Raw genomic sequence first — 17,282 nt, 5'->3', positions numbered from 1 at the left:
AATTTTTAAATACTCGAAGACAAAATAAAATGAAAATACTCGATGACTCAATTAGCAATGATATTAAAGTGCATAATAATTTCAAAAAATGCATGACAACGTGTCTTATAGATTTGAATGTTATATCATTTATGTAATTTTGCATCGCAATGAAAATGAATGCCATAGCATTCATTCCGTGAATATTAAAGGGTTAAAATTTTAGGTTATAAAACTGAAAGCACCAATTTTCCAAAGTGTCGGACTAGAATGGCTCCTTAAAACCTTCGATTTTATCAGTTATCAGTAGACTGTGGACCTTTGTGCAAATTCATATCAATAGAATTCATATTATAGAAGTAATGAAATGGAAGCTTTGTAGGGGAGGGTTGTCTCAACCCTTAAATATAATAATTCGTATCTTACTTTAAGTATTTCTTATATTTTTGCATATTAAGTGCATTCTGTAGTTTTTTGAGAATTGAAATTCCCCATAAATGCATAAACATCCGCAGTCTAATTTTTTATTATCTAAATTCATGTTACGTTGAATGAATAAAATTGTGCTGGCCCTAATCGATACCTAAATTTAATCGATGCGAAGAATCTCATAGAAAACGCAAACGTGCGTCTGGTTGGCGTTGACGTTCGAATCTGGCCTTTGAAGGTAGTCGAGTTAGTTGTCTGGATACCGGAACGTTTAAAAAAAAGAAATGTACGAAAAGAAAAGGGGAGAACAAATAGGGTTTCCGGACAAAAAGGACGTGCGTGAAGAAAGTTAAAAGAATTTCCTGGAAAGAAATCATCCGTCAATAAAGTGTGCGTTCCAGTTCTCAGTTAATTGTTTAATTAGTTAAAGGTTTTAATCAATATGAAAAAAATAATGCGACGAAGGCTTGGTCGCCGGAAAGGACCTGATAGAAGTAGCCCAAGAGCAATGGCTGATGAAGTTGTTTCTTCAACATGTATTTTTGGTATATTCCTAGCAAATGGATCGTTTAACGATCGGAGTGAGTTATACGTAATTCGATTCGTCTAATTCAGTACATTATTTATATGCATTTCATTATTTGCAGAAATTCGTTATTTTTATTTAAACTTGTCGGAAAGTTGCAGTAAAAACGTAAGGTTAAGTATATTTTGACAGGTTCACAGGTAGAAACAAGTGACTGTCGTTGCTGTGTTCGTGGTGTAAAGTATAAATGCCAGGAAGTCAAATGCTAATTTGTTAACCATGTATTGAATGAAATTTCTGGTATTTCAAACACTGTCAGAGTAAGTTTGGGCTAGCGGAGCCAGAGGGGAGGGCAATATTTATACTTTACACCATCAACACAGTAACTAAAATCACTTGTTTCTACCTGTGATCCTGTCAAAATATACTTAACCTTACGTTTTTACTGCAACTTTCCGACAAGTTTAAACAAAAATAATGAAATGCATATTAATAATGTACGAATCGAATGACGTATAACTCACCCCTGATCGATGAACGGTCCGTTTGCTAAGAATGTTCCGTATTTTCTATATTTTTGCTTCATAAGTGCATTCTGTAGTTTTTTGAGAATGCACACTTCCCATAAATGCATAAACATCCGCAGTCCAGTTGTTAGTATTAGTTTGACCACGTCTGTAGATGATATTTTTCGTTAGATTCTGACCGTGAGATTCGAAGAGCGTGTTCTGGACGCGACGTTAGCATATTCGTGAAATGGCGAAGAAAGTTTACGTACCTCCCTAGACGTTGGTGCCCCCAGGACGCAGGGGCTGTCCGGGCGGCGGGGCGCACTGGCCCACCGCTTGCTCGAGAGCTCGCTCTCATCCTGAAACAATAAACGTGACCTGTAATTAGACAAGACGAAGGTAAAGGCGATAGACGGTTAGGCCTGATGAGCGCTATTATAGCAATCGTAATGGTCCCTCGGATACGAAATTGCTCTTCGTAGAAAATTAGCAAGGAAACAATGAAAGGGCCAGCTCGAGAGCTTTGTCCAAGGCTATGAAAACTATCTCGATTTTTATAATCTAAACAAAGAAACGCGAATCAATCTGTAGACTGCTGTCAGTTCAGTATTCAAATAAATAAGTACCATTGAAATTTTATTTTTATTTTTAATGATAAATCGAAATTAAATTATCATTTTGTATTGGAGAAGTGATTACACTTCCGAAACTCTTTTTATACATTGTCAGAGCACATCTGTATTTCTAGTATATTCGAGCTCTGTGCTTCGAAACCTCGAACAAAGGATTGCGAACATAAAAATTCGCTGTTCCATCTCATCCATCTACATTATCCAAATGGTACGTCAATTTTTATTTTTCCAACTTTCTCTTTGAAGTTTTCAAATATGTAACTTATTAAATACAATGGAAACATACGATCCTGAAATTGTTAAAAAAATTCACCGTTGCGAAACCATTGGAATTAAATATGATTTGAATTTTTCTCTCCACAGAGACTGCTTAAACTTTCATTTCAAGCATTAAATAGCTGATAAATCACTAAGACTTCAGTTCCTACACAAATTGTTTCACGGATATTGACAGTAGACCAGAAATTGTATTGAGTTGATCATTGCAAAGACCTCGTTTAAACTGTTCATAAGGAACAAAAATACTTCAATCATTTCTGGTAATAAGACATTTTCAGTACCATTTGAAAACAAAGCCAAATAGTCACGATAGATATAAAAAATCCTCAGACATTTCATAAAAATACGCAGAAGGAATGTATTTCGAATAATATAAAATATTTTCCCCCCAAAATAAACGGTAGTTTGTTATTTTATTTGTAGAACGAAACGATGACACGCATCGCTTTCCGTTGTTTCGCGTAAAAGCAACGACGAGCAAATAAATCAAATTAATTTACGAGTAATTTAAACATTTGTTTTCGAGCAAAAACATTTTACAATCAATGATCAGGCCGAGGATCCGGTAAAAACACGATGATTGGATATTATTCGGTTTTCAATGTACAGGAATACACGTGGTCTTATGATTTATGGGCACTTAGGATCGATCATCGACGAACACCGGTTTTCCATTAAAACTTCGCGTTGAACGCATTGGACATCGCGATGACCGAGCACAGTTGGTCGGGACAGATAGATATTCCATCGTATTTATTCGCGTTTACATTTTCAAGTTCCGTTGATAAGCATAGCATAAAAACTGCAACGTATGTTCAGTTTCATTTTACGACCGCGATATATCAAATTTTTTCCTCGAAAAGCGCCGATTGTCGGGGCTCGCGTTCCGCCATTGGGCGCTCGGTGGAACAAAACTGTTGCGGGCAACACAATCACGGGCAAACAATCGAGTGCAATTTTCCGGCGGCGACGACGCGAATCGATGCGAGCGCAAACGCCTCGAAATTACATTCTGCGACACGATTAAATCCAGTGTTTGGTACGGCGAGCCAGGAAACGACGAGACGCTCTAATGGATCAATTATACACAGTCATTTCGGATAAAACAAGAGAAAGACCGGTGGTATGCGCGCCAGGAATAATTAAGATCGCATCCCACCGCGGTGTCAACGTGAATCGCTTCTGCGCGAAAAACGAATGCTCCGCGAGGCGAAGGAATCGCGATGAGACGGTGAAATGTTCTACATCACCTTCCAAAATCTGTTGGATTTGGAACAAAACATGTAATAAACAATATTACGAAGCGATCGAGAACAAGCAAGCTACGAGGGTCGTTCAATAAGTCCTTAGAAAATCCAAGACCTAGCGCTCGTAGCATCGAAAATGGTTTGTTTTTAGTAAGCATCATGACTCACTAGACAGCTGTCAAAGTTTCAGTTATATCCACCACATGGTTTCATTTTTATTGTCGATCGAAGCAAAAAGCTTCCCCTTGCATCAAGACAATGCACGGGTACACACCTGTGCAGTTTCGATGGCCAAAATCATGGAATTTGTGGTACGCTTATGGCCGCAGGATGACGCTTTACATTGGAGTATTGGTCGACCGTAAGGGAACCCCCAAGTAGAGCTCGCCAGTCGGTCGCGGGGTTTTCCCGTGCTTGTGTATTACTATCGAAACAGTTTTATAAAACATCTCTTCTTCGCTACCTTTATAATTCTGCTCTATGATTTATTAGACCTGAATAAGTTACATTTTATATTACTATCGGACCACAAAATTAAAGTTCATATTATTACATCATCCACTGTATTGACCGGATTTGGCTCTCAGTGACTTTTTTTTATTTCCAAACTTAAAAAAATGGCACGGCGGACAACGGTTCACGTCGAACGAGGAGGTCACCGCCCAAACAGATGCCTATTTTGAGAACCTTCCGAAATCTTACTTTTTAGATACCTTAAAACAGTTGGAGAAACTTTTGGAAAAGTGTATAGAGCCAAAAGGAGATTATGTTGAAAAATAAAAAAACAATCTACCTAAAATAATTTGTTTCTCTACCTCTTTCTAAGGACTTATTGAACAACCCATGTACTAAAGTATTATGCAAATGGCTTCAACCCCATATTTATTTATTATATGGCTGAAAACATTAGTGTATGAGAGAAAGCATAATGATATTTGTACAACTGAGGTAGAGAACAATGGTTACAGATGAACAATATGTAATATATACTATAGAAATATGTATAGAACAATATAGAATTGATATTGAGAGTTAGAATTTAATTATAACTTGTAAATCTGATTTTTGAATTATGGAGAACGAAATTGCAGATAATGTTACAAAAAGGGGTACGAATTTATTAGAATGTAAACAATTATAATTAAAGGAAAATACTGCTTGGAGAAATTCTAAAACCACATACAGGGTGTTCGACCACCTCTGGGAAAAATTTTAATGGGAGATTCTAGAGGCCAAAATAATACGAAAATCAAGAATACCAATTTGTTGATGGAGGCTTCGTTAAGAAGTTATTAACGTTTAAAGTTCCGCCCGTACTGAATTTTTTTCTAGAAAATGGGTAGTATTTCGGAGGCAGGTATATTCACCAAAAATTGTTGTAATTGACCCCTGCAACCGAAAATAATTTTTCCAGAATAATTTGAATTTTTCTTAATAATTTTGTTAAATGCATTGTTCATTTTTAATAAATTTGTTTGACGTCCTACAGAAATGTTGTCAAATACTTTTTTGTAGGTACCTATGAGCCCTACTTCAGGAAAAAAGTTTCACTCAAATATATTCACTATTGTACGAGTTATGGCTTTTTGAAAATTGGACCATTTTTATGGGGGTTTTCTCACTTTACGGGGTTAATGAACAACTTTTCGAATATTTTTGGAGTTTCTACACATTCTTCACTAAAATATGCGTTGTTTGTATTTTGAAACTTTAAAATCTCCCTATCCGTTCAGGAATTATGACATTTTAAAGATTCGCATGTGATTTCAGGGAAGCATTTCTCGTCTCACATTAGATTTTCGGTAAGGAATTTTTTTCTCGAAAATGTGCAGGATTTCGGAGGTATGTGTATTGCCCACAAATGATTGCAATCGATCCCCGTAACTAAAAATATTTTTTCCAGAACGATTTGAAATTTTTTTTTCGCCGAAAAATTTAGGCACCTATCTGAATTTTTTTCTCGAAAGTGCGTAGGAATTTGCGAGTATGTCTATTCATCAAAAATACTTATAATTTACCTCCGCAACCAAAAATAATTTTTTCAGAACGATTTGAAATTTTTTAATTTAATTTTTTAGTAACTGTTTAACGAAGCCTCAATCAAGAAATTGTTATTCTTGATTTTTGTCTTATTTTAGCGTCTAGAAGTTCCCATTAAAATTTTTCCAAGGGGCAACCGAACACCCTGTACAATAGTGTTGACACAAAACATCTTAACATTTATCTTGCATCACAGAATATTGTAACCGACATTAAACCCGACAATCATAATGGAATGTTTTTCGAATTACTTACAGATTCAACCACTCATTTAATTAAAGCAGAACTTATTTTTAATCCTCTATTATACCAATTTCATTCATTTTCGATCATTTCTCGGTCAGTTATTCATAGATAAATTAATTAAAAATTTCATTTCTCCGAACGTAATAAAATATTTTCCAAAATACTTACAGATTCAGCCACTTGTTCGAGTAGAATTTACTTGTAACTCTCCATTCTATGAAATTTATTTTACTTTTCAAACGAGAAATTATATAGATAAATTAATCAAAAGCTGTACTTCCGCAGTGATTAAGCGAAACACATGAGTAGAATTCACCCGCACGTGGCGCTTGAAAGAAGCTGTACGCAACGTGCATGTAACAGAAACATAATGCGTTTAAGTCGGGCCTGTATCACTCGGGATGCTCTTTTATTATACCTGTACGCGGTCTCGAGAAGCCATGCACGCGAGCGCAGTTATTAAAACGTTAAAACAATTATGCTGGTCTCGTGACACGCACTGAACGAGCAGAAACGCGATAACGCTCGTACATCAATTATAGTGTCGTCTCTTACAGACATTATGGAACGTCAACACCAAAGGGAATGATGGCGTCAACGTATTACAGACAAAAATAGAAATCATCTAAAAAGGAGATCTACAATCGTCGAAATTGATCAAATCAACATCATCAAATCTTATTCATTAAAGATCGATGACATTAATGGAAAAGTTGTATTTAAATATTGTGTCAGGTCAATACTCATTATTTATATTTGTGCTGGTATTTGCAAACATTAATGATAGCATTACGTTTTATTGTTTGTCAACATTATTATGTTTTAATTAGTTACAAATAGTTGAAATAGATACTATCATACTACTGTCAATATTTCCCCAATACCAACGCAAGTAGAAATAACCAGTAATAGACAGACATGTTCGCCAAGCTGCATTCGATCGCATGCACAGCCTACGAATTTTATAAACGTAAACGTAAGCTCATTTTTAAAGTCGCATTCAATATTTATCATTGATTTTTTTTCACGAAGAATCACACTGTTTCCAGTTTTACTACCCCTTTCCATCCATTCTCTATTATCGTTGCTCGTTGCAAACAGATGTTCACTGACGACAGTAAATTTTTCATATTTATAACGCACACTAATATGGAAAACATATGGAAAATTTATATAGAATAAAATTCATAAATTCACATAGTAATATTTCATGTTGGACATATCCATATATTGTGGATAGATTCAACACGTTTTTCGTAATCGCACGCGCCGTAAATTCGTAAAATTTGCAGTCTATCGATAATAAAAATCAAAATTTTCCTGGCTAGAATATGTAGAATCTTTTTATAAATTTTCAATAATCTCTTTCAATGAAAATTCCATTTGGGAACTTGATTACACGTTCGTCGCTGACAGAGTTTTTGAACAAATTCGTGATATTAGCCATTTGTCTTTGTTACGATCTGAACTGAGATTTTTAACCAACATGTGCACAGAAATACCAGGAACTGCATTTTACGAAAATTATTTGGTCGGAATATTTTAATAATAAATGTTCCTGAATGTCCACTTTCTTCTTCGAAGATTTAAATTGTAATCAGCGACTGAGGAATGTTCAAGTATTTTTTACAAAATCGAACATTTTGTAAGTATATGGCTATTTTGAATATTAAAATCTTGAATTAAAATTAATAAAATTCCTGAGTTTCAATATTTCTATTATTGGACTAACATAAAAAGTGTTCAAATTGTATGCATATTGAATACGTTGATCCCTCGTATCAATTTTAGGTTGAATTTAATATTTTATGAGGTTTCTTCTGGCACACAATTCAGTTTCAACATCGTAGAATCAAGAACAGACGAAAAACCGTTTCCGATCGCTAATCTAATTATATTTACGATGGTAGCACGAAAAACGATAGAATAAAGCTAATAAAATTGGATTCTAAATAGAGATATTACAAAGTTGCCCAATCAAAGTCCGGTTCGATTTCGATCTCAGAAATATTTTATACGTCGCAACTCGACATTTCAAATACGATGATGTGCATAATACTGTGTCATTGCATAAGTCTGCAATAAAATCCGGGGAACGCGTGTCGTATAACACCTTGTTTATGAAACATTTTCGATGTTGTACAATTAATAAGCGTTATCTAGGACTCCGAGACGTCCGCGCCGTATTTACGAGCGCTCTTCGTGGTTGTTGACCGATCGGTCGATGATCGTAAAATTAGAGAGAAACGATTCAGAGGCGTAGCTAATAGGGTGAAAATTCGCTGCGCGTGCTCATTATGTTTGACCATATTTTTGCAGACCGACGCGTTATTATCCTCGTATTATTATTACATATTGCATTATTACGCAGCGGTTGCAACAACCACGGCCGATGTTACGTTTACTTTCGCCAGATTTCTCCTATTTTCCGTAATGCGGCGTGATTGCAGCTGAAATTGAATCGGCTTCTTTGGACACGGCTCACGCATTAACGAACCCAAATATAGGCGTGTTTCCCGTCAAAATACATTGAATTCGCTACGTTGACCGATGCGGATTCGACTTGGGAAGAAAATCCATGCTTCCGCGTTACAAATCGATAAAACAATTTCGTCTAATGCCGTGGCTGATTGCCTTATTACGGTAACATCAAACAAAGCACGTGCGGGTGGATCGCAATGTTCGCCAATGTTGGATGAATTATTCGATGGACATTTCCAAGTTCTCGCTACCTCCGCAAAACGTTTCGAATTTTCGCTGAAAGTACTCGATGAACGCCTACGTAAACCTCCAGTTACGTCCCAAACTAAACATTCAAGGCTACTCGAAACCACGTACCCAGGAAATGGCTTTATTGCTTTAACTTTAAAAACATTGATCCACGAGCTGTTGCGTCGAAGACCAAGAAAGGCTCGTCCACCTACGTTTTCCATATTTCTGGTTAGCGAACGACCTCTAAAGACTACTATAGTAATACAACGCGAACGGATAGCGGGCTCTTTCTTTCGTAAGTTATAGGGTGATAAGTAAAATCAAAGCTGCAAATATAAATTCCCTTTTACCTTCCAAATAATGCATTTTCGACCCACGCCCCCCATACAATTATTTGTTCCTCTGGACACGACCTATCGTATGGTACAGTATTTTTATGGAAACGTGCCTAGCCTATGTGTGGAGATACATACCAAAATGGAATTACTGCGATACAGAGAGACATTACATTGAGAGTAATGTTAATTACGAAAAGTAAAGAGGCAGAGCTGTGGTTCGAATACAATGAACCATGGTTAACGTTCGCTGGCTCGATCCGAGACGCGAACGTTATCGAGGGAGGTTTTATTGAATTGTCGATTGTTACCTCTGTTAGGCTTGATCGTATTGCAGACAAAAGTGAGAAATACTGAGAGTAAGTGAAACAGAAAGGAAAATGTTCAATGTTTGTTTATCCTGCAGATTCTAAAAGCGTTCGACAATGTTTTACGACAGTTTGTCCTGATGAAAGACGAATTATTTTTTAGTCCTTTTATAAATTTACATTTACATTTCTTTCATTTAATTTGCTTTCTCTTAAAAAAACTATTATATCTTATAATAAAAATTGTACTTTTCATTATTAATGACATTACTATTTTTCGATAACTAGCGTTAAGTACATATCTATTTTTTTACAAATTGTATGATTTTTGTATGGTAGCTCAACTTTAAAATAGGAAGCCTTATTTTTTAATAATGTTCCGCCTTTAAACACATTCTTGTAGGAGACGAGTGTTTTCCGTCGTTTCGTATCGATCGTGAAGAACGGCTGAGTGATCTGAATGTGTCGACTCTAATTGAACGATTGAATGTATGAGTGCGTTGGCCATAGAGATGGAATGTTTGGAAATGTTAAGAACATTCGGGAAAGATTACCGGATGTGGAACTGGTAAGGATTGAATTGCGTGAATGTGTCGACCCTGAACGATTGCATGATTGGATGTATGAATGTATGAAGTATGGTAACGGAACGTTGTTGCGAAACGACGGGAATGTTCTGGAAACTTCTCCGGATATGGAATTGGCGGATGTTTGGGACGGGAAAGGGTTAAAAGGACGCGTCGAGAAGGCAACGGGGTCTTTTGCCGGTCGATTCGACGACGAAACGATTGTACGTGACGGTCATTACGATTATAACGGTTTTGTGATTACGATTGTAACGATTTAGTGAATATTATTTGTTTGGTGTTTGTTCTGGTGTTAATAAAGTTCCTTGTTCCATGTTTTGTTAATTCGCGAGTTCTGACTAAGTGATTAAATTACAATTTTAATCCTACATTCTATTGCATTTTTAATTGCTTCGTAACTTTTTAAAGCCATCAACATTTAATCTTTATAAATTTTTTCTTTTTATTTTTAAACTCTGTTTTTTTACATGTTCGATAAATATTTAATAACTACGTTTGCAACATTCATTTAAATTAATTATTTGCTAATTGTTACAATACGCATAATCTCCTATTTTGGAAGAACAGCGTTTGTTACAAGATTATTGGTTTTCTAAGGAATTATTACGTAGAATCGAGCAGTAAAGTAAGAAACTGTAAAAGATTTAGTTTAAAAGTTGACTGGTGCCATCCTCGTTAATAAGGCAGCTAGAAATTTTGCAACAAGACACAGTTGTTTCTGATTGTTAATAATTCCTACGGTAAGTAGTACTACCAGTGTTTAAAAAGACTAGGCGCAGTCGTTTGTGATTGTCAAGATATTATACGTTGACTAGTGCGTTTATTTGTTTTCTATTAAATTCAAATTGTGTCCTCATCAATTTCAGAATATCGAACGGCTTGAACTTATGGAACGATCAAATACAGGTTATTCCACATTTTTCTGCACAGATTTCAGCAGTGTGTTCCACAAGTAAAGATAAAGACTAAAATGTTATACAGGGTGTTCGGCCACCACTGGGAAAATTTTAATAAGTGATTCCAGAGGCCAAAATAAGACGAAAATCAAGGATACTAATTTGTAGATTGAGGTTTCGTTAAAAAGTTATAGAAATATTTTCGTCCACACAGTATATTTTCGGTAAAGAATTTTTTTTCTCGAAAGTATATAGGATTTCGGGGGTATGTATATTCACCAAAAATGATTGTATTTGACCCCCGCAACTAAAAATAATGTTTTCAGAACGATTTGAAATTTTTTTTTCGTCGAAAAAGTTCACACCTATTCGAATTTTTTTTTTGAAAGTGCGTAGTATGCCTATTCACCAAAAATGATTGTAATTAACCCCCGCAACTGAAAATAATTTTTCCGTAAATGATTTGAAATTTTTTAATGTAATTTTGTTAATAACTTTTTATCGAAGCCTTAATCGACAAATTAGTATCTTTGATTTTCGTCTTATTTTGTTCTCTAGAATCTCTCATTAAAATTTTCCTGAGGAGTGGCCGAACACCCTGTATAACAAAAAAAAATCATAAATACTTTGTTAAGAAGTTATGATAAAAATTTGAAATGTGATGGGAACACTGTTGAATATATTTATGTTTCCATTTTAAAGTGACACTCGCCTTTGTTAAGACACTTTTGACATCGACATACTATTGAATTTTTTGTTGACTTTAGTTGGTTGAGATTTTGTCGAATCTCTTCACATGCCATATAGATGTTTGCAATTAAATCATCTCTTGTACGTGTTTCTGTATTGTAGCCTTTCCCTTTTCGTTCGTAGTACAGTGTACCACTAACTGTAATAGATACTCAACATTACGAAAACAGTAAACAAATCATAATTTACATATTTATGTTACTTAAATCCACACTACATACGTATCTCGTTTTGTCCTGTATTAAACTGAGAGAAACAACGTTATCATATCTTGTGCTGCTGCTTCAGCTGCTGGTAGGAACTCGAGAAATTCGTAGGAGGCGTGAAAAGGCAAGGAGGGAGCGCGTTTCGTCCGGGCCTGCTAGTGGACTCGTCAGTAAGACTTTCTAGCAGACCCTGCCTTAGATGACTGGGATATTGGGAAGTCGTTCGACCGCTTGTGAGAGCGCGACCCCTCTGGTGGCGAGCATGGGAGGCGACGCCACATCTTTCACAGTTCATATTTTTGTCACAACTTCTTAACAAAGCCTTTATGGATTTTTTTTTATATAACATTTTAGTCTTATTTTTATTCGTAGAACACACTGCTGAAGTGTGCACGAAAAAATGCGGAACACCCTGTATTTTGAAGATGTTAGGTTTTCAAATAAAAACCAAGTACAAAAATTTAATCTCATTTACTGGTCTCATATTGTGATGGAGAGAGATGCTATATCTTGCTGCGTACATCATGTGATAGTGCTTTTCAAAACGAATTCATTAAACTGCAATTTATTCATCCGATTTTTATTAGTTTTCTAGATATAACGCTTAGAAATTTACTGATTTTCAGCGGAGACGTCTCGGTTTGATTGGTACGTCATAAAAGCGGTCCTATTGTTGCGCTGTTTGACCCTGCCTGTTGAAATCGATAGCAAGGGTCTAGCTCGGAAGGCAGGCCCGAAAAGTAAGAAACACGGAAAGTATTGTTCATCACGGTCCAAGTTTGCCGCATCGAGGATGGTGCCGTTAATAATTTGGATGGTTAATACTTTCTATGTTTCTTACTCTTCGGGCCTGCCGTTCCGTGCGTAGACTCTTGCTATCGGCTTCAGCAGGCAGAGTCAAACACCGCAACAATATGGCCGTTTTTATGACTTACCACTTGTTGCGTCGCGAAACATGTCGGTCCATTTATACCGGCAATTCAGCGTTTACATTGACACTATAAGCCGTTAGCTAAGTGGTTTTAGTGTCAATGTAAACTAAATCACATAATAACCGCCATAAAGCGCCCGCTCCAGCGACCTCGCGACCTGGTCCTGACCGTTGGGCCAGGGTTTTTTCCGATACCTGGGACGCGCAATCCATCCTTGCGAACACGAAATGCAAGAAATACCAGCGCACCAATCCTGAACGAAAAGGGTTCTGATTGGATGCGGCTGGCTTCTTGCATTAGGATATAAGGCGCGATATTTAGCATACAAACGACACAAATCTACAAAACGTCGATACACGACACACAACGCCGTACGAACGAGAGAGGGTCCACGTCTAGCAAAAATACAGTCCATTACACCAAACCAACGCCTTGCATATCATCAGACGTGCAAGAAGAGCTCTCGACGTGCAACACATTGCACGAGCTCTCAACACCACTCAAGCTGAGACGTCTCCGCTGAAAATCAGTAAAAGCGTTACATCTTGAAAACTAATAAAAATCGGGTGAATAAATTGCAGCTTAATGAATTCGTCTTGAAAAACACTATCACATGATCCCCCAAAAAATAGATAGTTCCATTTAAAAAACGAAACTTCACCATCATATCTTTTAAATTAATAGCACAAACAAAATTTTCGTTTACGCCAAAATAGAAATCCTATTTTATCCTGCAGTTTACATATAAACAATTTTTTCGTATGATCAATAGTTATTGAAATATCGCCACTGTCACACTTTAGAGTGGGCATCTTGTATATTCCCTCGTAAGATTCGATTTCCTGTTTATACAAAGATGCGATAGGACCTCGCATAAACACAAGGGAGATGTTAGTCTCCAGCGTTACAGATCGTTAGCTCTCAATTGTTCTGTTCGATTGCAGTTCAGTTCTCTTGTAAAAGTCATACTGAAAGGGTGTCTCTTCCAACGTGTAGAAAATAAAGTGTAACGATTATTCGAAAGCTGAATGTGAGTATTTTATTTAATAAACCAATTTCTAATAGAAGAAAGCGTAGTATGATCATATTAGCCCCGTTTCCCTTGCACCTTCGGTCAATCCGCGGATCGATTTCGCAACGAAGACGCAATTTCACGGGCTACGGAGCAAAGTCGTAACACGACGAAACGTAAGCTCGCCGTAGACGCGGTCGCGATTAAATGCAAATGAGCGCCCCGTAAAAATGATCTCTGAAAAGGAAAATTCCTAATTAACGAGCCGGCGAAACGGGCTCGCGGACGAGGTGGGTCTTAATTATCAGCGAACGCGGACGCCCGATCTACATTTATGAACGCGGACATGACCGCGAGTCGAACAGTACGGAGGCGTTCACGCACAGCACCGACCCAGTCTTCTCCCGCGTTCCCACGCCGTGTCTTTAACTCGTTAATGGATTAGCAGCTTTTCAAAAGCTCCGACGTCCCGGGCAAAGACGTCCGCGGAACCGTTGCTGCGTAATCCGTTTCGCGCGTTGCGTTACGCCGACGATAAATTACAACTTTCGGTCATAAAAACGGGACTAGGAAAGTGATTTTCAACGCGACCGGGAGATATGCCCGTCTGTGACCCCTGCGCGGCATCCACCAGGCGGGGCAGCTTTGAAATAACGCATGAAATCATCGACGAACGCGAGTACCCGTTCCCCGTCTACAGCTGGTAGCAATAAGGAGGTGAAACTCTTACGTAATATGGGGCATTAGCAGAATATTTATAACGTTAATCGTGCAGCCGCGCTGATTACGCCGATCCCTGACGCAGCAGTGCCTCGCTTCATGCTAAAAAATTGGGGCAGTCGGGTGTCATGAACCGAGGGTCGATCAAGAATTGGAGCTCCAATGAGTTGCTCGACAACCATTGTGAATAGGACGCAACGTCGAGTCACGATAAATGTGAAATTATTATTCGCGAATAATCTGAATCTTAACTATTTTTATTGTTTTTATTTCTTTTTTGTTCCAATTCTTAACGAGCACGTTTGAATTAATTCGACAGTATAATTGTTTACCATTTATGAATATATTTCTTCCAATTGTGAGGGTATATAAAATATTTTTAAGAAACCATTACGATGCAAAAAATGTTTTCTTATATGGATGTGGTTTTGCGTATATTTGTATAATCTTTTTTATTGCATCGTGTAGCTGATGTAAAAATACGTTCAGATGTGTGCATTATGACCTTTGACTTTGAACAATAAAAGGAAATGAAACCACAAGATGTTATGTCGAACCTTAATCCCCAGCTTCATTAACTCCCTAAAGCGTTAGTATCATTAACATATGTGACACGAAACCTACAATACAATTTTTTCACGTAAACTTTCGTTTTGCAAAATAATAATAGCCAAAGCATTACGGGAAAATAAATATTTCAATAAATTGCGTATCAACAAAGTTCCGAAATCTATTTTTTCAGAAACAAAACCTCCTAAAGGGAAACTACATTGCACGTTTATAGTTTATTTTTTAAATGTATCGCATCTTTTTATCTGTAAAAGCACAGCGCGTTTAAGAAAATTAGAAACCTTCCGACAGGATCCACGCGAGAAGAGAAATCGAAACGTTCTTTGCCATTTTGCAATTCGAAGGTTCGTTATCGAGATATAAACAGTTAAAGTTTACTGACGTGACTCCTGGTATGCGCCATTTATATTCCAGTCAGCTGATCGTATGTCCGCACGTTCTCGCACTCACACTCGAGGAACACGTCCCATGACGTTCGTATGCGTACAAATTTTAACTGCTTGTATCTCGACAATGAAGCCGCAGGTTGCAAAACGAAACACGACTTTTCGATTTATATTTGCAAGTGAAATTGATCTAGAAAAATTGCCCACATTGTACTTAATACCCTGTATAATAAACCCTCTACAAGTGACCAGTATTTAAGAAAATTGTACATTAGGTAATTCAAAAGATCCGAGTACCTAGATACTAATTTCTTTTTGTAATAGACTGTGGATGTTTATGCATTTATGGGAAATTTGAATTCTAAAAAAACTACAGAATGCACTTGATATACAAAATAATTAAAATGAAATACAACTTATTATATTTAGGGGTTAAGACTCTACAAAGCTTCCATTTCATTAATTCTATTAATAAAAATATGAATTTGCATAAAGATCCGCAGTCTACTAGTAACAAATACACTAATGGAACACTTGACACTGGTTTACTGTTTCTTCTCGGATATGGCCTAATTACATGAATATTGCCTGGATTTCGCTTCAGTCACCAACGATCTTTCAGTCTTTTCGCTAAAATGAATCCCATCGACAGTCGTTAAAGTTGAATTGGTTGCAGATAATCGACTCGAAACTCAGACAATTCTGTTTCTCCATTTCTGTATACTTTATCGATTGAGAGACGATTAAGTTAATGCCTGGTTAGAGAATTCCGCACCTGCTCTAAATCGTCGCTGAAAAACGATCGGCTCCTGTGGTCGGCGCGGAGCCCCCGATAAGAAAGTCTTAATGCTCGAAACGGTAGGATTTATACCGGATGCTGGTAATATCCCGAACAGAAATATGGAATGCGGGAGAGACTACCGTGCAGCAACGCTTGGGTCATTCAATGAAGGAAAACAATGGAGGGCCTGATTTATGAGGGCATTACCGACAACCCACGTACATGCTTAGATCTACATATTATACCAATATTCTCGATGTTTACTGTGCAAGCACTACCGCTATTCGCGTACACGATGTGAATCATGTCAGGCTCGCCGTGTCTTCCGTAACGGCCGGCTGCCACGATGTCCCACATGAATAGCCAAACTTTTTCAACAATTTTCTGGGACTCCTTCCGGGAATATTCGAACGAACTCTGACAGATCCAGTGAATTCTTCGCTAACCTTGATTTCCTGCGTGCTACAAATTCTATCAGCATCAACGTGTAGCTCGTCTTCATCATTCATCAAACTATGACGTCGAAATTAGCGCTTATTCTTGTAAAAACAAAAGAGAAACAAATCTTCTAAGTGTACTATTGACCAGCAAGCAACAATGCTTCTTGTCACTCGCTGGGTCAACGAGCTCTAGGTTCTTGCAAGTTGAGGAAGCAGATGTCTAACAATGTATGACAAATTGTAGAGTTCTCTTCATTGTGCACTCTTCGAAATCATATAGATTCAATGCATTCAATGTGCTCAACAAATATTCTGTCAGCATCAACTGCAGCTCATCTTCAATATCCATGAAACCATGGCGTCTAAATTAGCCCTGAACGAAACAGATTCTTTTCTTGCCCTCTCTTCTCTTTCTGTTAACGCATTTAAGCTAGTTATTCTTGTAGAAACAAAAGACAAACAAATCTTCTGAGTGTACTTTTGACCAGCAAGCAACAAGGCTTCTTGTCACTCGTTGGGTTAACGAGCTCTAGGTTCTTGCAAGTTGAAGAAGCAGGTGCCTAACAATGTATGGTAAGAATGTATATTTCTGCAATGTTGCAGAATTCTCTTCATTGTGCACTCTTCGAAACCATATGGATTTAATGCGTCCATTGTACTCAATGGCAGGAATATATTTTGTTGTTATTATCAATTCATATAATAGAACCTTCTACATCCAAACTTTAACTGTTTTATTATCGAAATATTACTATTCTGA

General features: G+C 37.1%; 1 protein-coding gene across 1 annotated transcript in view; it reads right to left on the bottom strand.

Moving 5' to 3' along the window:
- LOC122402051 (Krueppel-like factor 6) overlaps positions 1–17,282 on the bottom strand; it is a 957,196-nt gene that overhangs the window by 642,460 nt on the left and 297,454 nt on the right. The window contains exon 3 of the mRNA XM_043404559.1: positions 1,713–1,802. Coding sequence (XP_043260494.1) covers positions 1,713–1,802 — 90 coding nt within the window. The remainder of the gene's footprint in view (positions 1–1,712; positions 1,803–17,282) is intronic.

This window comes from Colletes gigas, unplaced genomic scaffold (assembly GCF_013123115.1).
Source record: "Colletes gigas isolate AHSC1104 unplaced genomic scaffold, ASM1312311v1 Colletes_gigas_Sc00032, whole genome shotgun sequence".
Taxonomy (NCBI): Eukaryota; Metazoa; Arthropoda; class Insecta; order Hymenoptera; family Colletidae; genus Colletes; species Colletes gigas.
The sequence above is the reverse complement of the archived record's forward strand: the minus strand, read 5'-3'. Positions and strand labels throughout refer to the sequence as shown.